A 26333-nucleotide genomic window follows, 5' to 3' on the forward strand; every position below is an offset into this window, starting at 1 on the left:
CTGTGTGTGTGTTTGTGTGTGTGTGTGTGTGTCTGTGTCTGTGTGTGTGTGTGTGTGTGTTTCTGTGTCTGTGTCTGTGCGTCGGTGTGTCTGTGTGTGTGTGTGTGTGTGTGTCTGTGTCTGTGTGTCTCTGTGTCTGTCCGTCTGTATATGTGTGTCCTTGTGTGTGTCTCTTGGTCTGTGTGTCTGTGTCTGTGTGTGTGTGCATGTGTGTGTGTGTGTGTGTGTGTGTGTGTGTGTGTGTGTGTGTGTGTGTGTGTCTCTTTGTGTGTGTGTGTGTGTGTGTGTGTGTGTGTGTGTCTCTTTGTGTGTCTGTGTGTGTGTGTGTGTGTGTGTGTGTGTGTGTGTCTGTGTGTCTCTGTGTCTGTCCGTCTGTATATGTGTGTCCTTGTGTGTGTCTCTTGGTCTGTGTGTCTGTGTCTGTGTGTGTGTGTGTGTGTGTGTGTGTGTGTGTGTGTGTGTGTGTGCGCCCCCAGTCCCCCCCGAGGACCCCGTGGTGGAGGGCTCCCCAGAGCTGCTCCTGATGGCGGGGACTCAGCACAACCTGACCTGCGTGACCCGGGGGGCCAAGCCCGCCGCCCACATCCAGTGGACCCGGGACGGGGTGGTGCTGGAGGGCCCGCCGCAGTCCACCGTACGACACACACACACACACACACACACACACACACACACACACACACACACACACACACACACACACACACACACACACACACACACACAACCCGGCACGGTGAGCGAACCACCTCCTCCCAAACAGGACACCATTTTGTGGGGAAAAGCCAAAAAGGCATTTTAATCCAAAACATAACAAAAAGTCTCTCAAAACACAAAAGAATGTAAAAACCTGGGAGGAATCAACGGTCCCATCCGTCGTGGGTGGAATCCCTTCACCCACAAGGATCGGTCTCTCCGTGAGGAGCCACATGGCTGGGAGAGCCCCGAATGAGCGGAGAAGCGGGCTATTTAAGACCTGCTTCTCCACCTGTTCCACAGGTGCTCTCCATGTCCTTAATTGGCCCGGGCCGGGCTGCCACAACACACACACACACACACACACACACACACACACACACACACACACACACACACACACACACACACACACACACACACACACACACACATATATATAGACACATACACACACACATATATAGACATGTATATTTACTATATGGTCTGTGTATGTTATATATATATATGTTATACAATACGGCAGACTGTTTATAAATGAAGGATTCCTTATAGGTTACCTTGATATGAGCCTCTTGTGTTTGTTTCTTTGTCCTACTGGTGCTGCTCGTGTACGACCATGTAAGACATTAATGGCTCCCAGCCCACCCCTTAGCATCCCACCTGGATGCAGGGACCCCCCACTCTACGTTCCTTCTCCAGATTTCTTCCTTTTTAATTATGGAGGTTTTTTTTAGGGTTAGGGTTAGGGGTCGTCATCAATTAATTTGGCCTGTAAGGCCTCTGAGACTGGTACTGTGATTAAGGGGTGTACACATATCACAATGACCCTGCACAATGTCCATTTTAATTACTTAATGATTTTTTATTCAAGTGATTATCTTACAGATTCTTTTTACTTTTACCAGAGTCCCTTTCAGTTAAGACATCCGTACTTTCATTCAAGAATGACTACAGGTGCTTTATACCCCACGTGTCCTGTCTTTACCAGCTGGTAGAGCAGTGCATCAGGGTTAGGGGTCAATTCCCACAGGGCCCAGCCTAAGCCAAGAACGTACGACCTCACAGAGTTTTCGGACAAAAGCATACTTTTTTTTTTTTTTTTTAACGCATCTTTGTATCCGCACACAGAGACCCATAAGATAGACTCGCACACACAACACATTTGCCACTCTCAGCCGCCCACACACTCACCTACGGTGGGAACATGCGTCACATCCAACACAGGGCCCCTGAGCAAATGGGTACGTTTAACTGTATTACTCACCCAATCGTTACGAAGAGGCACACACACAATATCAGAAAAACACACTTTAGAGACACGATACATCTCCAGCCCACGTGCACATCGCGCCTCATACACTAAACCCCCCGTTTACACACACGTACACATTCACAACCGTTTTTGGCCTTTTTGTTGTCCGCTTTTCATGTCGTTTCTTCGAACCCTCGTCCGCCCACAGGAAGTGCTGGCCGACAGGAAGAGGGTGACCACGCGGAGCTACCTGCCCATCTCGCCGGTGGACACCGACACGGGACGCAACTTCACCTGCGTGGCCACCAACCCGGCCGTGCCTCTGGGGAAGAGGGCCACCGTGAGGCTCAACGTCCACCGTAAGGGGCTCGGGCCTCCAGAGGGGGCACCTAGCCGTCCTCTGCTTCGCTGAGGCTCAGTTAGGGTTCCATGTTGACGCGTCGCAAGGGGGTTTTACGGGCCCCTTATGCCCTTGCGGACCCTCCTTGCGTCCACCGCGAGGGCCTGACGCGTGCCTCACAAAAATATTAACCTTGCGTCGAGGCGACGCAGCAGCGAGGGCTGTGATTGGTCCGCTCGCTAAAACCCGACGCAGAACCAAACACAGGTTCCCGACTGCGTCGAAGCGTCTGCGTGGTCATTGCGTTGCGTCAATGTGGAACAATAACTGAGCCTTTAGCCTGCTGTGTTCGATAGTACAATCCCGCTCAGATAAGATCAGTAATTGGTAACACTTTACAATACGGGTACATTCGTTAGGTTTTCGTTTATATTGGTTCCTGTTGTAAAAAGCGTATGTTATAGCATTAGAGTAGGGTTTAGGTTACCCTATTAAATAATGTGCACCTTCATACCTTAGTTGACATGGACACCATTACATAGTTATCATGAACACCATTAGTTAGCTGTTAAATAACTGTTAGTTATTACTTGTTACTCCATTGACTAATGTTAATTAATGGTTCATTTAAGTACCATTATTATATTTATCCTCATTTGGATCCGACCTCATCAAGTAGAGGAAAGCTTATGCTCCTTCTTTTGAGTCAAATCATCAATGTATTTAGAAGATTAAGTACAACTGATTTTCACTTTTTAATCATAAAAAGAAATACATCGAATGTAGATAGAAATAGAAAGAAACGGGAGGATAACACATAAAACATTGGTTGTTAACTTAATTAGACAGGTTAATCAGCCTAGTAATGAACTGCCTGCCTTATCCAAGACTAGTTTACAGTTATTGGTATAGCATTGGAGTGATACCCAACGAGGCAGACACACTGCATTATTTGGACTGTTGCATTGTGGTTGCATTGTTCTCCATTTGAATTTAGATTACTTTGGTTCAGTGCTGTCCTCTCAACCCTCTTTCTTTGTGTGTTTGTTTGTGTGTGTATATTTGTCTGTGTTTGACTGTGTGTGTTTTTGTTTGTATATGTGTGTGTGTGTGTGTGTGTGTGTGTTGATCTGTGTTTGTCTGTGTGTGTGTGTGTGTGTGTGTGTGTGTGTGTGTCTGTGTGTGTGTGTGTGTGTGTGTGTGTGTGTGTGTGTGTTTGTGTGTGCGTGCGTGTAATTACTCACACGTTCATGCGTGCGTGCGTTGATGTGTGTGTGTTTGTGTGCTTGCTCGTGTCTGTGTGTGTGTGCTCGCTTGTGTGTGTGTGTGTGTGTGTGTGTGTGTATGTGCGTGCCTGTGCGCGCTTGCGTGTGTGTGCGTGTGTGTGTGTGTGTGTGTGTGTGTGTGTGTGTGTGTGTGTGTGTGTGTGTGTGCGTGCCTGTGCGCGCTTGCGTGTGTGTGCGTGTCTCGCTGTGCAGACCCGCCCACGGTGACCCTGTCGATCGAGCCTCGCTCCGTGATGGAAGGGGAGAGGGTGACGTTCACCTGCGCCGCCACTGCCAACCCGCCCATCATGGGCTTCAGGTGCGTACCCCTCCAGCCCCGGTCTGATCCCCGCTGCCGCGTGCTGCTGCACGTTCACCGGGATCAATGTCCCGCCTCAGGGACAAGGCATGGATCTTATTACAGCGTTAACTACGGTTCATTAATGGGGCCCGGGCCCCGGGTGGACCGCTGCAGACCAGCCCTCCTTTATTCCTCCGCAAATACCTCGCTAAATGCGAGCCTTTTCCACTGCGGGGAAGAAAAAAAAAGAAAAAAGGGCAGTAACCGGAGTGAGTTAATCAAAGTACGTTCCCGAACCGGGAGATTGAATGACTTGGACGAGTCTTGGCCCGTCTCTGGAGTCATTACTGGCAGTATTGGAAACATTAGTGCAACGATATATGATTGGCGAAATGGCGTCTTAAGGGTGGAGCGACCAATGGCGTTGTATTGCTTGTGTTCATTAGCCTGGGTATACCCATGCTGCCTTGCTCGCGATTTCATTTCGCGCTGCGAGGCAGCCTGGATTCCATGGATCCGAATTTCGCCTGAGATAGGGAACTAATCACAGAACGGGGAGGGACGGCAAGACGATGACGACGTCTATTCGACACACCCATCGTCTTCCTTCTCATCGAATTTCTGTCGCTCTACATACGTCAGCTGGTATAATTGATACGATTGGCTATGAGCTACGTAAAGCAGGGGTCTCAAACTCAACTCACCTGGGGGCCGCTGGAGGTAGAGTCTGGGTCAGGCTGGGCCGCATCAAGTTTTCCACAGAAAAAAGGAGCCCAACTGACCCAATCTAAGTTAATGATCGGGCTATAATTAGATAACGTTAGCTATGTAGTCGCTGAAAACAGGGGACATTTCATAGTCGTTGGTGGAAACCAGGACATTTTAGCGTCCTTTGGCTTTTGTCGAGACATCTGCAGCTGGTTGCACCAGCAGAACGTAAGGTCCCACTTAGGCTACGTTGAACGTAAATCACCCAAACGTTCGACTTTACACTCTACTAAAAAAATAGCAGTTGCACCAAGCAGATAGTTTCAACGTAACACTAAGTTATAACTTATCTTTTACACCTCCCCTCTAGCTGGTGTAAGTTCCATACTAACGATAAAGAACCGTTAAAAGAAAAAAACGTAAAAAGATTTCAACACTAATGCAGGGTAAAGATGGCTATTCGTTTTGAGCAATGGGAAGAGGAGTTTCAACGCGGTTTGCGCCGGGAACGGATTGTCCGTGACCGTATCGATCCATTTCTTTATTATGATGATGTTGAATTATATGCGCGATTTCGGTTTTGCCGGGCGGAATATTCTGCTGGTGCAACCGACTGCTGGTCACCCTACCACAAGTGATAAAAAAGCGTGGCAAGCGACTCAGCAGAAATGTGCGTTCGACAACAACGTGCCGGCCACACTAACACTACATTTTGATGGCAAGTATAGGGCCACAAAATATCATCCCGCGGACCTCAATTGGCCCCCGGGCCGCGAGTTTGAGACCCCTGACGTAAAGACTCATATGATAGACATTCGTAGCCCCCAATAAACGTCTCCGGGCAATCGGAAACCACGCCTCAAATACGAGAAAATTAATGTGTGGGTCCCAGACCTCATCTCAATCTAGATTGAGTTGAGATCTGGCGTTAGCCAGGCTATGTGTCCATATGCAGGAAGGAGAGCATGTTTTACGTCCGAGTGGAGAAGCTAAATACGCTACAATGCGGATATCCTTTGCGAAACGTAAACGTGAAGCCGCCACATCCCCTTTATAGTTGAGCGTCTCATTTTTTTTTGTGTCTGCGTGGGCGATGACGAGCATCATCAATCGTGCCGGGGAAGGTAGAAGTGTCAGTGTCACTCCCGACATATGCTTCCAGACAGTTCTCTGACCGTTTGCATTTTACACCGCCAGCAGATGTTGCGGGAGAGCGGGTGCCAGAATGCCCCGGTGGGAGCGCTCTGGGCTGCCGCGTCTCCTACATCTACACCACCCCCCCCCCCACCACATCCCCACGAAATAACCACAGAGTACACACACACACACACACGGCAGGGTTCTCCAAGCGTATAAAAGCTGAGAGTTGTGAGTCCAACATCGGTTTGGTTCTGCGGTGAGAAGCGGTTCAAAGCGTTTGGCGGAGGGGGGGCCTTCCACTGCGGCACACTGTGTACCCCTGCTTTACATACCGTACTGTATCTCCCCCGGCTGTCATTAATAATTACATTTAAAGCACACAGCGCCCGAGGTATATTCAATAGCCTAACTTCATTTGAATACATTATAGCTCCTGCCTGGTTTATAAATAGTGTCAGCTGTGTGTTTATGAGGCCTATTTTATACCCTATGTCATCATGTACTCTGTCTCTCTCTGTTTGTGTGTGTGTGTGTGTGTGTGTGTGTGTGTGTGTGTGTGTGTGTGTGTGCATGTTTGTGTGCATGTGTGTATGTGTGTGTTTGTGTGTGTGCGTGGGTATGTGTGTGTGCATGCACGTTTTTGTGTGTGCATGTCTGTGTGTGTGTGTGTGTTTGCATTTGGGTCTGTGTGCATGTGTGTATTCACCGGTATCTGTGTGTTTGCTTGCATGTCTGTGTGCGTGTGAATGTGTGTGTGTGTGTTGATATCCATGTGTGTGTGTGTGTGTGTGTGCATGCACCGGTATGTGTGTTTGCGTGCATGCCTGTGTGTGTGTGTGCGGGCGCCTGTGAGTGTGTTTGTGTATGCACCGGTATGTGTGTGTTTGTGTGTGTGTTTGCGTGTGCATGTACATGCGTGTGTATGTGCGTGTGTGTGTGTGTGTGTGTGTCCAGGTGGGCTAAGGGCGGGGTCCTTCTGGAGGGGGCCAGGGAGAGTGTGCTCATGACCACGGCGGACCACTCCTTCTTCACCGAGCCCGTCTCCTGCCAGGTGTTCAACGCCGTGGGCAGCACCAACGTCAGCATCCTGGTGGACGTGCACTGTGAGTGTCACGTGTAGACGTGTGGACGTAGACTTGTGGACGTAGACATGTGGACGTAGACTATGGACGTAGACTATGGACGTAGACTTATGGACGTAGACTTATGGACGTAGACTTATGGAGGTAGACATGTGGACGTAGCCTATGGACGTAGACTTATGGACGTAGACATGGGGACGTAGACTATGGACGTAGACATGTGGACGATGTGCCTTCAACGGCGCGTCGCCATTTTGAATCTTACTTTTTAAAAGCAGCAGTGGTAGATCCGTTTTTAGCTGAACTTGAAGGGATGATTATTATTCAAGCCTTAATAACTTTTCTATGAAATACATTTTTTCAAGTAGGATCATCAGACAAATACATAATATGAGGATGAACTATATGCCGAGGTCCTACATTCCTAACATGCTGAACACGGTTGGCTTTGTAATAAAATGACTTTCTGGCCATGCAGTTAGAATAGCAGCAGGTTTTTTTTCAAGTACCTACCGTGAGCCAGCTCAAGGCTGTAAGAGTCTCACATACTGCTGGGTGTCAATCGACATTCCTTAAACCATTTCGGTTTTCTGGTACTCCGAGCCGTACCAGAATTGTTGATCCTTTGCATTAAACGAATGATGATGAATTCATATGTGACCAATTCAGACCATGCTGCACACCAAAAACTATCGTAAGCGAAGGTCATATCATCATACTTTTTGTATTAATACTGAAATGTTGCAGGATTGGAATGTTATAGGAATCAAATGTCAGTGTCTCTGTCTCGTCTGTCCCTCTGTGTTGGTATAAGCCCATGTGCTCTCCATTCTCTCTCTTCTTCTTTCCGGCCTACACTCCTCCTGCGCCCTTTGTTCTAAACCTCTCCTCCTCGCTCTGTCCGTCTTGTTGATCTGTGTTCTGTCGTCCTCCCTCCCCCTCTCTCTCTGCTTCTAATACACCATCTTACCGGTTACCTTACTCTGGCTCTTGACTCTATGTACGTCTCGCTATCTTACTCCCCTCTCTCTCTCTCTCTCTCTCTCTCTCTCTCTCTCTCTCTCTCTCTCTCTCTCTCTCTCACTCTCTCTCTCTCTCTCTCTCCCTCTCCCTCTCCCTCTCTCTCTCTCTCTCCCTCTCCCTCTCCCTCTCTCTCTCTCTCTCTCCCTCTCTCTCTCTCTCTCCCTCATCGGTGTCTCTCTCTCCCTATCTCCCCCTACTAGTTGGTCCCATCCTGGTGGTGGAGCCCAGGCCTGTCACGGTGGACGTGGACTCTGACGTGACTCTGAACTGCAAGTGGTCTGGAAACCCTCCTCTCACGCTCACATGGACCAAGAAGGGCTCCAGCATGGTGGGTAGCAGCACCACAAAAAACAACAACTACCACCACAACAACAACAACAACAACAACAACAACAACAACAACACTGCTGAAAAGACAGAGCCCTGAACGTTGTAGTTTAGCTACGCTAGCTAGGCTAAACCCCTGCTTTTTTTCCATAGACTCCAAGCTAACTTTGTGCGGCACAGTATCGGATGCTGGCATGAGGGTCTTTATACAAGTTAAGTCAAGTCAATTTGATTTATATAGCCCTTAATCACTGTTACCGGCCACATTTTACGACAGTTTCCTCCTGAACCTAAGCCCTCTAAAGGGCAAGGGAAAGTTATCCGCTAATTATAAAGAAGGAAACCTTGAGGAACACAGAAGAGAGATCCCTCCTTCTTGGCATGGTAACGAATGCAATGGGTGCCAAATTAGGGAGACATAATGCTACCATTACGTCTGCCCGTTATGGCACCTATAAACAAGCACAACAGAGGTTGTTTGAGGTGTCAGAAAAAAGAGCATTAGTAACGAGCTAGTGTGGTTCATGGCGGCATCACAGCTGGATCCGTACGGACTCGAGACGCATCAGAGCAGAGTGAATGGCTGGGGAGGGAACCGGTATCCGTCAGAACGGAACGCGGCGGCCACGTATCGTCCTTTACACACGCCGGAGGAGGAAGAGCTCCGCCGAGCGCCCTCTGCTTGGCGCTCCTCGAAACAACTCCAGACACGCGTTTAAAAGACTGAATGATTGTTTTCAATTTGAAGACAATCGGCGTGGGACTTAATTCAAGCCAAACACGGCCACCTGCTTAACGCGCCAGTAAAATCCCTCCGTCTGGGGTCTGCGTGTGCGTGCGCTAATCTGTCCGATTGGTTGCTATAGCGAATGAATCGGCTACGGGATTTAATTGTACTGCAATTGACAGCAGCAGCCCCCCCCCCCCCCCCCCCCCCCCCCCCCCCCAAATGTAGGTGCTGTTGTTTCCTCAAATAACATGTGATGATTGGGTTGTCGAAGGCTTGTATTGCTCTGAGAGGAACAGGAGGGGGGTGACCATGGAGAGAACTGCTTTTACCGACGGTTAAAAGAGAGAAATTAGTGCTTGGTAAAAACCAAAAAGAGCCCATTCTCACAGCGAGAGGCAGAATACATGTATATTTATGTATCGTATTTATATTTATTCGCTAGCTAAATCTTTCCTGTGCAGCGTAACGCAGCGGCCTGAGCCACACTACCGCGCCGCGTTGCTTATCTTTAATTCAGGCTTAACGAGTTAAGAGAAAGGCTTGGGGAAAAACTAATGGTGCCTGCAGAGAAAATCAACATGTTGTATGAATTAAAGATGGCTCTGGCTAGTCTCTGCTCGGCTCCATGCCTCTCCTTTCCCTGTTCTCTCCTCACCTCTCCTCTCCTCCTGTTTCCACCTGTTTAATAATCTAACCCACGTGCTGGTGTCTGTGTGTGTGTGTGTGTGTGTGTGTGTGTGTGTGTGTGTGTGTGTGTGTGTGTGTGTGTGTGTGTGTGTGTGTGTGTGTGTGTGTGGATGCGTGGATGCCTCTGTGCACGTTTGTGTCTGGATGTGTGTGTGTAATTGTGTGTCTTCCTGGATGCATGTTTTTGTATGTGTTTGTATGTGTGTGTGTGTGCGGATCGGGTTTGTGTGTCTGTTTGTCTGCATGTTTATTGATGTGTTTGTGTGTCTGTGCCTGGATGTGTGTGTGTGTGTCTGTGTGCTTGTGTGTGTGTGTTGATGTGTGTGTGTTTTTCTGAATCTTTGTGCGTCTACATGTCTGTCTGGATACACGCTGAGGCCGTGTGTCTGCATTTGCGTGTGCATGTACGTCTGTATGTGTGTGTCTATGTGTGTGGGGATGTGTGTGTTTTTTTTTGAATGTGTGCGTGTGTGCGTGTCTGTCTGGATACGTGCGCGCGCGTGTATGTATGTGCGTGTCTGTGTGTGACGTCTATGTGTGTGTTGATGTGTGTGTCTTTTTTTTAATGTGTGTTATGTCTGCGCGCGTGTCTGTATGTGCGTGTCTGTGTGTGACGTCTATGTGTGTGTTGATGTGTGTGTCTTTTTTTTAATGTGTGTTATGTCTGCGTGTGTGTCTGTGTGTGTGTGTCTGTGTGTGTCTATGTGTGCGTGCGTCCAGGTTCTGAGCAACAACAACCAGCTGTACCTGAAGTCCGTGAGTCAGGCGGACGCGGGGCCGTACGTCTGCAAGGCCATCGTGCCTCGCATCGGCGTGGGGGAGACTGAGGTCACGCTCACCGTCAACGGTACGCCGGCCCCTCCTCCTCGCCATGTTTAGCTCCACCCCCCTCCCCCCCCCCCCACCCCCCCCTCACCCCCCCACAGTACCACGCATCCACACACAACATACAGAGTCAGTATTGGATTGAATGTTTTCTTATTAGATTGACACTTCTCTCAACTCTTTTTTTAATCTGCATAATTATTTTATTAATAGTCATAATGATAATTATGATAGAGATAGTAGTGGCAGTATGAATATAGTATAGTATTTATGAAATGTAATGTAAACATTAATGTAATATTAATTAATTCATATGAATGAATATTGATGATGTGGGTTTGTACGGTTGCTATTTTTAATATGTATACCAATTATAGATCTTGACCCACATAATTTATCTAGAAATTACGTATTTAGAACCGTTATACTTACCATTCTTGCTATATATACATTTTCCGCTGCCAAGTTCTGTCAATCGGAAGACTAAACAATCATTATGGTGGACTTCACTTAAACACTGTGATGCGATGTGAAATCCACGTTTAGGTCATTTTGATTCAATGGTTCAGTAAAGGTCAGCTCCATCTCTCTCTCTCTCTCTCTCTCTCTCTCTGTCTCTCTCTCTCTCTCTCTCTCTCTCTCTCTCTCTCTCTCTCTCTCTCTCTCTCTCTCTCTCTCTCTCTCTCTCCCTCTCCGTCTCCGTCTCTCTCGCTCTCTCTCTCTCTCTCTCTCTCTCTCTCCGTCTCTCTCTCTCTCTCTCTCTCTCTCCCTCTCTCTCTCTCTCTCCCTCTCTCTCTCTCTCTCTCTCTCTCTCTCTCTCTCTCTCTCTCTCTCTCTCTCTCTCTCTCTCTCTCTCTCTCTCTCTCTCTCTCCCTCTCTCTCTCTGTCTCTCTCTCCCCCCCCAGGCCCACCCATCATCTCCAGCGATACGGTCCAGTATGCCGTCCGGGGGGAGAGGGGGGAGATCAAGTGCTACATCGCCAGCACGCCTCCCCCGGACAAGATAGTGAGTACCTTACCCTTCCTCTTATCTCCACCTGCAGAGCCCACTGCTCACCTCAGCCGCTCCAGTTTGTTTTATATTCAGTCACGCTTCCCGGAGCCCCCGCGTTCCCCGCTCCGCCGACAGCCGCCTCACCCTGCTCCACCCTGAGGTGAAACACGGAGACAGCAGCTAGCGGCTAGCGGGTTCGCCTCTCAGACGAGGAGGGTTCGGGTTCGATACCTCCGACGACGCCGCCGTCTCCCAACCCCTGTCCATAGCTGACCTGTAGCCGGGGTCCACGGCCAAGATGAAGCCTGACTCCCATCGGCCCGTTGATGATCTGAAGGCCCGGGATGACGATTTGGGGAAAACATTTCTAAAAGGACTGTATTTTCTTTGAATAACATTTCCATCGTCCCAGGTGTTGGGCTTCTTTGTGAAATATAAACCATCTCATTGAATGTTCAAGAGCGGCCTTGATTTCCTCTATTTGGCACAAACAAGCTTCCCTCTTCACAATGAGAACGTAATGAGCTGGAAGTGTCTGTCATGTTAAAGGTCGGGGAAATGTTCCAATAAATGATTTCATGTGGTTTGAAAACCACATGAAATTGACAAAATTATTTTGTCTGTGGCATGCAGTGTGTGTGTGTGTGTGTGTGTGTGTGTGTGTGTGTGTGTGTGTGTGTGTGTGTGTGTGTGTGTGTGTGTGTGTGTGTGTGTTAGAGAAAAAGAGAGAGAGAGAGAGAGAGAGAGAGAGAGAGAGAGAGAGAGAGAGAGAGAGAGAGAGAGAGAGGGACAGAGGGAGAGAGGGAGAGGGACAGAGGGAGAGAGGGAGAGGGAGGGAGGGAGAGAGGAAAGGGACAGAGAGAAATCGAGCGAGTAATGAAGGGGAGAGTAAAAGTCTGTACCTTTCAGCGTAAATTATCTAATTGTAGAGAGCGGACATGACAGAAATCAAAGCTTTTAGGAGGCTCACACTCCTACACCCATGAAGAAATACACACACACACACACACACGCACACACACACACACACACACACACACACACACACACACACACACACACACACATTTTGCTCAGGGCATATAATGTGATTTGACAGTATAGTCTCAGCCTAATGCAGATCCGCAAGCACACATGAAATATGAAGCAAGGTAAAACTCTATCTAAGTGTGTGTGTGTGTGTGTGGGTGTTTGTGTTTTACGGTGTGTGTGTGTGTGTGTGTGTGTGTGTGTGTGTGTGTGTGTGTGTGTGTGTGTGTGTGGGTCTGAGTGTGTAAAAGCAGATGATTATTTTTTCTCATACAGAAAATAATAGGATTCGAATTTTGAAATTGTGTTTGAAATTTGATGCTTAATTTTTATTGATATTTTATGCTTAATTAATAGCATCTGGTTTGTTTGACCTGCACACCGTAGCATAATTAATAAATCTATTTGCATTAGCTATGCAAACTCTTGGGAGCAAAACTAGTTTAAGAAGCATACGCAACACCTCCAGTTCAGACGTCTGGTCTCAAACCTCTTCTTGACTTCAACATCTGTTGCGCCCTACCTTCTCAATTTGTATTCAGTGTTGAGTGTTTGTGTGTGTGTTTGTGTGAGAGAGAGAGAGAGAGAGAGAGAGAGAGAGAGAGAGAGAGAGAGAGAGAGAGAGAGAGAGAGAGAGAGAGAGAGAGAGAGAGACAGAGAGAGAGACAGAGAGAGGGAGAGAGATGTCTTTCTCTGCAAAGACTAGAGAATGGTCAGTAGAGATGTGGGCGACACTAAAATGATCATGTATCACTTATTTAATTAATTTAAATAGTATATAATACCCCTCACAGATTCATGATATCATAAAATGAAACATATACTTAGTTACATAAATATTCATGTGATGAAATGTGCATTAATGATGACTAAAGGTCTATAATTAGACCCACTTTGACCAATCTGTACTCAAACAAGATCTAAATCGTCCGCCCGCACCACCCGTTTGATTTCTCGCTGCCTTGAAACCTCCATAGATTGCATTCAGGCTCGACTTCTACTTGACTACTTAGCAGTAATGACTTCATTACCTCAGAAGGCCTGTTTGGAATGCATGCAACGCTCTGAAGTGTCTTCTGCTCGGATACAGGCCTGGCTGCCAGACCTCCCCCTGGGCCAGCACACGTCTGGCAGGCCGGGTCTGAGCGGGCGGTCCCCAACCAGGGGTACCTGTGCCTCAAAACCGCTCAAGAACAGCTTACGGAAGAATGCAATAAAACGATAAGGTTTTATTGTAATGCAACCATGGTCCGACAATAAGTAGGATGACTGTTTCTTTCCATCTCTTGTGGGCTATAGTATCGCTCCTGTACTGTTATCGGTGTAACTGTGGCGTGTAGGATAGAAGGTGGTTTGTTAAAAGGTAGAGTTTAGGGGGGGGGAGGACTTGTCAAATGTGCAGTGGTTCCCAACCTCTGGTTCGAGAGCCCAGTTTGGGTCGACTGTATGCATGAATCGACGGCTTGATGATTCGTAGCCACTAGCATAACTCCTGATCAGTTTGTGTGGTGCGATAGGTGTGCAGTACTCCAAAGTCGTTTGGGAGGCATCGGGATAGTAAAACTGTGTTGGAATTGGATGGGTCTATGTAGTCTAAAGTGGTTAGCATAATTCATGTGGAAAATAGGTTGTGTAAGGTTGCAAGAACAAAAAGACAAGATTGCGGAGAAAATAAACACCGCCATCCAGCCTAACTTCTTCTCCGGTAATTTTTTGAACATCAAAGATCATATAATTTGAAATCAGCTGAAGATGACAATGTCAACATTGTGCGTGATTAGTCCGAATAAATAGGTGGCCGATTATTGTTATTTTTAATCGTATCCATGTCTTAAGTAACCTTCAACAACCGAAACAGAAAACTGAATTGAGTTTGTCTGCAAAGAAGGACTTCTTCGGTCTCAGCCGTCCGAAATACAATTATGTCAAAGTGCGCTGCCTGCTTCACCGTCCCCCTCCCCCCCCCCCCGCCCTGCAGGTGTGGGCCTGGAAGGAGAACGTGTGGGAGAAGGAGAAGGGCACCCTAATGGAGCGCTACACGGTGGAGCAGAGCAAGCCGCCGTCGCAGGGCGGCGCCGTCCTCTCCACGCTGACCATCAACAACGTGATGGAGTCCGACTTCCACTCGCCCTACAACTGCACCGCCTGGAACTCCTTCGGGCCCGGCACCATGATCATCACCCTGGAGGAGAAGGGTGGGTGGGGACGGGGTGGGGCGGAGGGGGGGGGGGGGGGACGGATGGACTGTTCTGAAAGGTGACACGTTATACCGCCGGGCGTGAGTGGGATTAGCCGTTACGAGCCGTTTTGAAAATTTGCCGCTTCTGACATCACAAGTGGGCGTGACACCTAGATGTATGACGGATAGGTGAGCGACGTTTGCTACAGTTCCCTTGGTAGGCTGGTAGACTGATCTATCCGTCATACATCCAGGCCGATACGCCCACGTGTGATGTCGGAAGGGGCAGATTTTCAAAACGGCTCGTAAAGGCTTATCACACTCACACCTTGTGGTATAATATGTCACCTTTAAAAAATAATACACAGGAGTGAAGCAAAAACCGTTGGCTAAATGCTTTCCCACCCGTTTCACCCGGAAAACTCTGGAAAACCACTTCTAACGAGAGAGAATCACGCAACCCCCTCTGTGCCTTATGATGTCGTATGGGAGAATGATCTTTTTTTATCTTATGCATATGTAACAGCTTTCAGTTGTTATCGCCGATTAGAATTTAGATGACATTTGCAATTCATGATCATTTTAATTAAGGAGGATTTGTGATTCATTTTATGTTTGGGTCGCTTTTTCCAAAGCCTAAGTAATTCGGGGACCTGGGAATGGGAAATTTGTATTCCGTCTTTCTCTAAAACCTTTTATGTATAATGGTACAACTCTGCACTGTACTGTGCTGCTGTCGATAACTGAATATTATTTTACCTCACCTCCGACTCTTGGTTCATTATCTACGCCTCATCTGCTGCAGGAGAGCCATTGTAAGACTTGCAGCTTTCCACAGTGATGGGGAGGGAGAACGGGCTGGGGGGAGGGGGGGAGGGGGGGTGGTGAGTGTGCCAGATAAAGAGCTGGACCACTCCACACTCGGAGGGAGGAGAGAGAGGGCTGAGTCGCCCCAGCTTCTTCCACTCATTAGTCGTGTACCTCTGGGTTGGCCGCTTATCTGCAGCACACCCACCCAGCAGGGCCTCGGGCTGGGGCAGCCTCTGCTATCCACTATCCCTAACAAAGAGTGTCTCTGTGTGTGTGTGTCTCTGTGTGTGTGTGTGTGTGTGTGTGTGTGTGTGTGTGTGTTTGTCTGCGTGTGTGTGGGCTCGTATGCGTGTCTATGTGTATGAGCGTGTCTGCATGCGTGTGTGTGTGTGTGCGTGTGGGCATGTTTGCGTGTGTGAGGGCGCTTATGCATGCTTGTGTGCGTGTGTATTTGTGCGTGCGTGCGTGCGTGTCCGTTTGTGTGTGTGTGTGTGTGTGTGTGCGTGTGTGTTATTGCAGATATGGTGCCGGTGGGTATCATAGCCGGAGGAACCGTGGGCTCCTCCATCCTCCTGATCATGATCCTCGTGGCCCTCGCCTTCTTCCTCTATCGCCAACGCAAAGGCAGTGAGTACACACGCTGTAGCACTCCATCACCGGCTGTGTGTGTGTGTGTGTGTGTGTGTGTGTGTGTGTGTGTGTGTGTGTGTGTGTGTGTGTGTGTGTGTGTGTGTGTGTGTGTGTGTGTGTGTTTGTGCGCTCTTTTGTGTGTGTATGTGGGAATATGACGGTGCGCTTTGAACGGACAAATCTTTACATTGGGAATAAATGTCTCGTTGTGCACTTGTGTGTACATTGAAATACAAAAGTGTGTGTATGTGTGTGCGTGTGCGTGTGTATGCATCCATCAGTTTTGCTTTCATCCCCTCTCTGTCACGCTGCCATTAGCCATCAGAATAAAACGTATGCCACCCCGCAAAGCATTTTATTCAAATGAGATTAATGAATATTCATTCAGGATGGCAAACTGCCTTTAACCGCCCACTGTAAGTTTCTCATTTACCTTCTGTCTACGTTGAGTTATATGCGTTCCCTTACGCCGTCTCCTACACACATACACACGCCAGGCCGCAAGATAGCAGGCCGTATTAAACGACTGTAAAAGGATGGATAAACAGGAACTGAAATGGTAAATTCCTATAGTGTGCATCCTATAGATATTATTATGATACGACAGACCAGTGTATACTGCTATAGATGGGGGGGTGGGGGGAATGGTTTGCATTTGTCGGCCATAGCTAACACCATAAGCTATTAGGTCTCACACTCGGGTACAAACACGCACACGCACACGTACCCGCACTCATTTGCATAAGGGCCAATAACCATTGTCGGGCAGCGGGCTGCAGAAGTATTGCGTTTACAATACCGTATTACATTTAGCTGTTCCTGCTTTGATATGATTACCCTTTTTGTGTCAGGTAATGCCGTACCATCAAATAGGTTCCTCTGTTAACCGTACGAACGGAAGAGGGACACAAATTTACCAAAGACGAAAGGACAACAAGTCTTTTTTTATGAATGGCTATGTTTTATGAAAATTCCTCACCACAGCCGTCTGCTTCCTGTCTCCTTTCTACTCACCTCCAGGTCGCCGCGGGGTCACCTTAGGTAAGCCCGACATCAAGGTGGAGACGGTTAACAAGGAGACCCACAGCCTGGAGGAGGAGGCTGACAACGTCTCCACGGCAACGCGCATGGTCAAGGCCATGTACTCGGTGAGTAGACCCCGGCGGGGAACACCGTGGGCAAGTCTGTACTGCGCTACGGAGAGTACTGGGTGGACGGTCTGAAGAACGCACACACACACACACACACACACACGCACACGCACACGCACACGCACACATACACACACACAGACACACGCACAGGCACACACAAACACACAGACACACACACACACAGACACACGCACACACAAACACTCAGACACACACACACACACACATACACATACACACAGACACACACACACACACACACACACACACACACAACAGCCTAGCATGTAGCCTAGCCTGTTATAGCTTCAACCACTGAAAACAGACTTGGCCCCGCACAGGGTGTCTACACAAACACACCGAAGCCTACACACAGTATACACACAGTGGAAAAGAACAGACATGGTTTGAGGATGCTTGTGAGCATGTGCAAGCAACCTTACACACATCGAGACAATGGTTGTAAGGGTGCACAGGAACACAACATCAACAACAGCATGGAATTAACACATGTGCATGAAATAACATGATTTATATAATGACTATAAAAAGTGCAAACAGGCATATAAATATGCTCATAATAAGTAACCACTCGCATGACACACACACACACACGCACACAAATACACACACACATACACACACACACAAACACACACACAAGCTTGAGTGCTATGAGGGTTAGGAGACCAACTCCTTTGAAGCGAGCAGGTAATTTGCAATGGTGGAGGAAATCTTGGATTCAGGAGGCATAACTGTGCCGGAGCTTCTTGCTCCACTGGTGCACTGAAGCATCTGATCTGCCGTGCCCCTGGGTTTGGCTAATTGGTAAAAACAGATGAATGACTCAAAATACTGGAATTACCACCTCCGGTCGTTTATTGATTTGCTGCCGGGTTACTGCTCTCGGAGGCTCTAGTGGCAGGGCAGGCACACTGCATTCTGGGAGCAGCTGACCAGAGAATATTTATAGATATACTAGCTGCTGGCTAGAGCAATAAACAACAAGAAGGGTTTGAATCCTTCAAACAAGGTACACATATGCTCTGGGACGGACCGAAAGACAGACAGACAGAAGGACGGACGAAGGGAAGTACGGGACATACTATCTTTCAAGCACTAACTGTTTTTTTCCCTCCTGATCTCCTGTCAATTACGTCTGAGAAAATGACCAAAAAAAAACCTGAACATGTGTTCTCCTTGTTCCCTCTCCTTCTCGTCTTTCCTTCGTACTTTCCTTCCTTCTTATACCTGCTCCTTCCTTCCTCCTCCTTTGCTTTCTCAACCACCCCACCCACCCAAACCCCCCCCCCCCCCCCTCTTTCTTTCCATCTGTGTCTGTGTTTCGTTGTTTGACGGTTTCAGTTTCTGCCCTCTGTCTCCCTCTCTCCCTCCAACCAGCCGTTCAAAGACGACATGGACCTCAAACAGGAAGTGAGGAGCGACTCGCTCGACACCCGGGAGGAGTACGAGCTCAAGGTCAGGAGGGGGGGGGGGGGGGGTTAACACACAGAGAAGGGAGACGGGGAGGTGGGTGTGGAGGCCAGAGGGAGTGGCCTGTGGTGTAGGATCGCTGGAGGGGGTCCGGCATGGGTCACTGCAGGGTTTAATCGCCACTTTCACTTTCATGTGGTCAGCGGGTGAGACACAAACTGTGTGTGTGCAATAACACACACGCACGCACGCACGCACACACACACACACACACACACACACACACACACACACATATACACATACAAATGGAGACGCACGCACACACACACACGCACACACACACACACACACTTATACACATACAAATGGAGACGCAAGCACACACACACACGCACACACACACACACACACACACACACACACACAGATATAAACATACAAATGGAGACGCACGCACATGCGCTAAAAGAAAAAATTACTCGTAGTTGTTTCAATTAATGAGTTTCCAAGAGATTGTTTCCTACATTGAGTCTCCAGACAAAGACGTATTGTTAGATTGAGTTGCACACCCATTTCAAGGTAAACGTTGTACACTTCTTTTACGTTCTGATGATAATTGTACATTAATCATGTATTTTAGGTCGTGTTTAGCGATTATCACTGCAATTATTTGTCATTATGGGAAGCCATTGTTATGTTTGAAACTGCCATAGTCATGTCATGCGAGACGTGGCAAAACAAAGTTACCAAGCCCTAAAGTTATGGTATATTTACCTAGATTAAGGACTTTACATTACCACAACTCTCTTGAGTCCTCTCCATATGCCGGCATATCTTCAAAAATAATTCCCATAATGCATTCTGAAGTAAGAGCCCTAAAATTAAACATCCATGAAAAGTTTCTGCTACAACAACAAGACATTTTCTGTGACTATATATCAATGTGGTTTAAACCTGCACTCAGTAAACGCAAAAAACGAATCAAACCCAAATTATTAACGTCATGGATGTGCCTTCGATCCATTCATAGTTCGGCCCGACCACTGTGACGTCGCTGTCTCGTCCTGTCTGCCCCGATTCCTCCCGTCTATCAGAAATGACCATCGGCAGCATTAACAAGATATTAAATAAAACCCAAAAGTAATCTGCGGCTGACTTTCCCCCTCCTCGCCCCTTCCCAAGGACCCGACCAACGGCTACTACAACGTCCGCGCCACCACCCACGACGAGTCGCGGCCCCCGTCCCACGCCGTCCACTTCCAGGGGGAGTTCCGCTCCCCGAACCCCGCCGCCGGAGGAGGAGGAGGAGGAGGAGGAGGAGGCCCTGGTTCGGTCGGGGGTGCCACGTCCTCCGTCGGACCTCCGGGCGGGGGCCCCGGGGGCCCCGTCAACCCCGGGGGCGCGCCCGGTTCCCGGGCCGGCTGCTACGACCCACGGCCCCCCTCCAGGATGTCCCACGCGGGCTACGCCCAGTTCAGCACCTACTCCCGGGGGGTGCCGGCGCAGAGTCAGCAGCAGGGACCCCCGCCGAACCCGCCGCTCCAGTCTCCGGGGGAGTACCCCGGGGACTGCGGCCTGCTGGACGGCTCGGGCCAGATGCCTTACGACGCCTACGGCGGGTACCCCTCCCAGTACCCCAGTTACCGCATGGGCTTTGTCCCGCCCATCGAGGAAGGCCCGGCGTATGAGATGTACCCGACAGGACAGGGGGTGGGGCAGCAACCGGGACACGGGCCGGGACCGGGACACGGGCCGGGACACGGACCAGGGCACGGGCCAGGGCACGGGCCAGGCCACGGGCCGGGACACGGACCAGGGCACGGACCAGGGCACGGGCCAGGGCACGGGCCGGGACCGGGACACGGACCGGGACCGGGACACGGGCCAGGCCACGGGCCAGGCCACGGGCCAGGCCACGGACCAGGCCACGGGCCAGGGCACGGGCACGGGCCAGGACCGGAACAGGGGCCAGGGCAGAGTCCGGAAGCGGGGCTGAGCAAGTACGGCGGCTCCTCTCGTTTCTCCTACTCCTCTCCGCCTTCTGATTATTCCAGACACACGCAGAGGATGCAGACTCACGTGTGAAAGGGAGAATGAAAGGAGAAGGAAATGCCACACGCATTACACAAAAGACACACAACTGGACTTTATTTGCTTGGCCGCTAATCCGGTCAGACCTCTCGGTAAAGGTCCTTCTTTCCACTCGCTCCCTTGCATTTCAAATCCACACTACACAACCACAGTGGCGCCCCGAAGCACAGATTAAACATCAAACAGCATTCATTATCAACACATCCCCCCATGTCGTCCACAGCAGTACATTAATTTACTCCCCGCGAAAAAAAACCTTGTCAGTGACTCTTAGAAGATCTTTATTGACTGCGATGCTCCACACTAACATCAGAGAAAGCAAAAGCCACTATCAGAATTCCAGAGCCAAATGAAAGAGTGGACAACATCGGGGCACATTGTCATAGAGCAGAGGAAGGAGAGGACGAGGTGGTCAAGGTGCTCTCTCACACATATTTTTGGCCCTGGCTCCTTGTCTTTCCACCACCTGTGCTTCTTGGGTTACATTTGTAAAAAATGCAAAATTACCGATACCGATCTTTTCAAAGTCCCTACCAATCCCTTGTATAAACCTAAACAGAATTCAGTAAAATGCAGTACATTTTATTATTATTTTTCAATTATTGACTCTGGACACTTTTGCAAAAACACACACACTCACACCTACACACAAGTTGTTCAAGTACCGTGTGTTTCTATGGTGTATTTTTGTGAAAAGGCAGCTTGGACTTGCGTATATCGGGCACTTTGAAAACTCTTTCCGCCATTTGAAGATATTTGGCCAGCGGCTTGGCATACAAGATCTACCTTTATCGAGTGATCAAATGTGGCTTCCTTTCAACTACATTTAAAAAGTGCCAATGATGATGTGTTGAAAAAAAAACCACTGGCACCTCTTTTTTTGTAAAAGGCAAAGGGACGATGGTCACGGGGCAATAAGAGGGGACATTTTGTACAATCCGCATACATTTTTCTGAGAAGAAAAGACAGGTGACTCGCCTGAGATTGCAACAGTGCTCGTCTTTGTTTTAATACAGTGCGTCTCCCACCTTTCGACTGAGATAGTTGCTGTACTAATTGTGTATTGGGAGGACATTCATGCTAAGTCCTTAGCATTCCACTCAATTGTGACGAAGGTATGATTCTTTATCCAATCTTCCCTCAAAAGTATTTGTTTGCTTCTCACTTGCACAGTATTGTTTTGTGTGTGTTTTTCTTCGTGTATAGATATACTGAAACATCAGAAACCGTAAGGCATTCAGAAATATTTTTTAGTATTTTTATATGGAGTTGAGGACCAAAGGTTCAGAATTTTGGAGGTGGGGGAGGGAGGGTGTACTTTTTCATGTTTCTGCGGGGAGTCTATAATTGTTGTAAATGTTTTGAAAATATTACACATTTTGACGAGTTTTAACTAAAAAATACTATGAATCCATTTGGGATTAAAACAATTCAAACGTTGCGATCAATCATTCATTATTCCTCTTCATAACATTTGCGTATTCAATTTTTTTTATACTTTGAACAAAAGTGTAATCATTTTGTCACTTCATTAAAATCAATAAAGTCATCCAAATATTTTCTTGAATAAATATTTGACAAGACTTAGAATAAAATAAATGTTAATTGTTGCCATTTGTAAGATCACGTACGTATGCAACAAAGTATCAAATCAAAGATTCTATATTCAACTCGTGAAGGTTATTTCAGAGCTGCGTTTGGGTTCTACATGCTAAAACATGCTAGCTTCCATAAAAATCACCAAAAAGTATGTATTATTCTGTGGCGCTTATTGACCCAAACTATTGAATCAGTACTAAGCTCTACTAATATTATATTACTCTACTACTAATACTGATTTATAGAGCTCAAAAGCTTATTGAAAAAATGAAATTGCAAAACATAACCTAACCAATTACCCCCCCCACCCCCCCTTGCCCAATGTCACTGACTACAACACCCACAATTCAAATCTACTCTAGCTCGGTGTCAGAAAAAGTTGGATTGTGTAACAACCCTTCCCTTTGTCAAATATGGTGTGTGTGTTTGTGTGTATAACATATTATTTGTTTTCATATGTACCGTACTAATGCTCTACCTGATTTTCAAAAACAGAAATTGTACCACTTTTCAAAACACAGTAATATGTGAATTCCCGGGTACATTAATTTTCCTACCTGTGTATAAATAGCGGCTCATGTCTCATGTTTTGTTGATAAGAGTGTTGATATGACTCATAATAATTATCATCTTAGATTTACCATAAAACAATGAATCATTGTTTTTGGTAGAGGGTCCTCTTCCACAAACAGGATTAGTGGATCCTGGCCTCTACATAATGGTAAAGGAAATTAATAAAAATAGTCACATGACTCAAGAAAAGTGTAGGACAGGAAGTGAACAATGGCAGTATTCATCTTTTAACCAACATCAAGGATAACATTACTCTAAATACCATTGCAGAGTGACCTTCGTTTATATTAAAAATGTGAGGCTGCAGCAAACACAACTTTAGACAAACTGATGGTTCGATTTCCAGAAAAATCTTTCAGCATTTCTAAAGAAAGATTTCGATAACCTGTTTTCGACTGAAAGTGGTGCTGTCCCAGCTGTTTGATTTCAGCGCTTGGATACACTTTAATGTGAGCAGACTATGCAGAGACAGTGAGGGCCATCTCGTACAGCCTTAAGGGCTGATTATGGTTCCACATTTACGCAGCGCAAGGGGGTCTACGTCCTTGCGGACCCTCCTTGCGTCCACCACAAGAGCCGGACGTGCGCCTCCCAAAAACTGTAACCTTCCATCGAGGCAAAGCAGCAGCAAGGGCTGTGATTTTCCCGCTCACTAAAAACCCGACGCAGACCCAAAACAGGTTCACGACTGCGTCGAAGCGTCTGCGTGGTCATTGTGTTGCGTGACGTGGGGCCATAATCAGCCCTTTACTCCTCAGGGCTGGCAGTGATTTGTTCATGAAACCCAAGAGCCGCGGGCCTTGTAAATTGTTCCATCTGCTTTCAAAGAGTCAATGAGATTTTGTAGTCTCTCTGATGCTATTTCGCCATTACAAAGCATTTTGATCCCATTAAGCCAAAATAGTTTTTAGTGCCATATTTTTAATACATAATTTTACTCGCAGTCTACCCCAACGACTCTTTCATTACGTTAATCTCTTTTATCGACAGAAATATCGGGTGAAACTTTGCAATTCCAATAGCAGTGGAGGAATGTCTTTGTTGTGATTTTTTTGGTGTTGCTTAGCTGGGAGTGTCAGCAGATGGAGATGAACACCCTTCATCTTCCACTTTATATGTTGAGCACAGCTGTGGTTGCTGCATACCATTAACTTGTTACAACCTCTTTACGGTGTTGTCCCTGCAGACCTGTGTGGCAGACTTGCATGCAAAGTGACCTTGTGCGGTGTGCTGAGTGACTTTAATAAAATAAAAGACTTGGAGGCCAACGGGAAAAATCGCTTCGGCCATCTTGACACTTGCCGGCTAAAGGCTACAGCTTGGCAGTGCTGCTACTTCAACTGAGAGAACAATCTTTGCTCTTTTCCGTGAGTTATGACTCACACATTCACAATCGAAAGAGACACATGAGATATAGTACAGTATTGCGACCATCATGAAAGATCTATTCATATTTCTTTTTTTTTTCTAAATGGCTGGAAATGGCCGGAAAAAACTTTGAAAACCTCAATTTTCAGCCATGGAAATATGAATTAATTCTTGTTCATTTTTTGTTAGGCATCGTTTGTGTAATAATCACTGCTTTTTTTGTACTAGAATGTAGGAAATGTTAATCTAAAGAATCGGAAACTAACATTACATCATAAACCCCCGCCCCCAATGTAACAAATACAGTTGGTTAAATCTGCGGACTCCTATCTTGACCTTGTATATATATATGTGTGTATGTTGGGATGTATGTAAGGGAGGGGATATTACAGAATATCACAGCGTAATGAGCTCAATGTGATTTTGTTCTCAATCGTCCATTTTCATCGTCATTGATGTCTTCCTTTCTTTAAAAATCTGTTTTTAAATGGTTTTATTTTGATTTCAGAAATGTCTTATTTTTTTATGTTTTTCTTCGTCACACTGTTCCGTTGCCTCTGGAGGAATTGTCTGGTGTCAAAGTGTCTGAGTGAGTTTCTTTAGACAGTATTCTGCTTTACATTCTACTGTCGGGTTGCAGGTTGCAAGGAATGGAGGGAGTGGGTGTGGTACATAATCTTGTAATGTGTGTATGCACCAGCTATTGATGGAGAAGACAACCTGCTAGCCCTTGCCCCTCCTCCCCTCTTCATTTCACTTTCCTTTTCAAAAAAAGATGAGGGTAAAAGAGGGAGCGAGACAGTGAGGGTAAATGTAAGGACATGCGTCACTTGGCCTTCAGGACAAATGAAAAAATGAGGACGATAGTCTGCAGTGTGAAGACTTCCATGTCACTGTATGCACTTGAAACTGTTTGAATGGACCTGTGTTAGTTAGTGTGTGCGTGAGACTTTGTTTGAGTTGTTTTTTTGGGTTTGCGTGGCCAAATGTATGTGGGCATATATCCTCCAAATTGTTATCACCATATTGTTATTTTATACGTTATTGTCCTAATCAAATTCAGTATTAGGTTTCTGGCTTTCAAGTTCTCTGCAGGTGTTCTTCTTGAGGACACATGTACAAAAATACGTGTGTGATATTGAAAGTCACTTTTTAAGCCATCCTATTGTCATGTTTTTTTTTTTATTATGGTGTCCTTTTTTCTTTTTTTGATTGTACGTAATTCTTTTCCCACAACTATACTGAGAATAAAAGAGGTCACAGCTTTCATAAGTACAGCGAGAAGGACTCCAATTATTTTGCTAAGGACCGGAACTCTCACCTTTCAGTATGTGTGTGCTCCCTGTCCAAGTCGTGGCTTTCTTTCAATGGACTCCACTTTTCCTCGCAACGAAAAACACGTGCAAGCGTTTAAATACAGAATAAATGAAAAAATAACTGGTGAAAATAAAACTTTCTCAGGTTGAGAGAGCAAAGCGTTGCCATGGGGATAAATTACTTTCCTCCATTCAGCATCTAGAATGGAGGGTACTGGTGACAGAAGGCAAAAGGTGCCCGAGCATCTACAGTATGTATAGTTTGAAGCCAAGAACAATGGGGGAAAAGGCTCTGTGTTTAACTGAATGTCAATACATGGAGCATGTGGGCCTCAAGCTGGCAGCCCAACGCAATTCTCTGCCGAGTATACACACACGCACGCACACACACACACACACACACACACACACACACACACACACACACACACACACACACACACACACACACACACACACACACACACAAATCATCATACTTTCATTCCAAGGCCCCGTTTGCAGGGGTTTCTCATTCCTTTCCTCTGTCGTGTGGTTAGATCTCCTGCTGTGTTGTGGAAAACATTTACCTGTGTGATGGTACACTCTTCTTAACTCACTTAATTTCTCTTTCCTCCTTTCCTCCCTCTGCACTCCCTTTCTGCATCTCTCCTTTTCTCTACTCTCTGTTTCTTCCCATCCTCTCCTCTCCTCTCCTCTCCCCTCCTCTCCTCTCCTCTCCACTCCTCTCCTCTCCTCTCCTTTCATGTGGAACCGTGTGCTACACTGAGA

General features: G+C 47.2%; 1 protein-coding gene across 2 annotated transcripts in view; it reads left to right on the forward strand.

The window, feature by feature from the left end:
• kirrel1b (kirre like nephrin family adhesion molecule 1b) overlaps positions 1-25521 on the forward strand; it is a gene marked incomplete at its 5' end in the record, with an annotated part of 33479 nt that extends 7958 nt beyond the window's left edge. Inside the window, 12 exon segments of one of the 2 annotated variants that reach the window (XM_030363740.1) lie at positions 477-634; positions 2163-2313; positions 3773-3878; positions 6663-6811; positions 8014-8141; positions 10278-10404; positions 11288-11388; positions 14384-14600; positions 15914-16021; positions 17045-17172; positions 18544-18657; positions 19798-25521. In XM_030363740.1, coding sequence (XP_030219600.1) covers positions 477-634; positions 2163-2313; positions 3773-3878; positions 6663-6811; positions 8014-8141; positions 10278-10404; positions 11288-11388; positions 14384-14600; positions 15914-16021; positions 17045-17172; positions 18544-18657; positions 19798-20700 — 2390 coding nt within the window. 2 annotated transcript variants of the gene reach the window in all.
• Positions 25522-26333: the final 812 nt, after the last annotated feature.

This window comes from Gadus morhua, chromosome 8 (assembly GCF_902167405.1).
Source record: "Gadus morhua chromosome 8, gadMor3.0, whole genome shotgun sequence".
NCBI lineage: Eukaryota > Metazoa > Chordata > Actinopteri > Gadiformes > Gadidae > Gadus > Gadus morhua.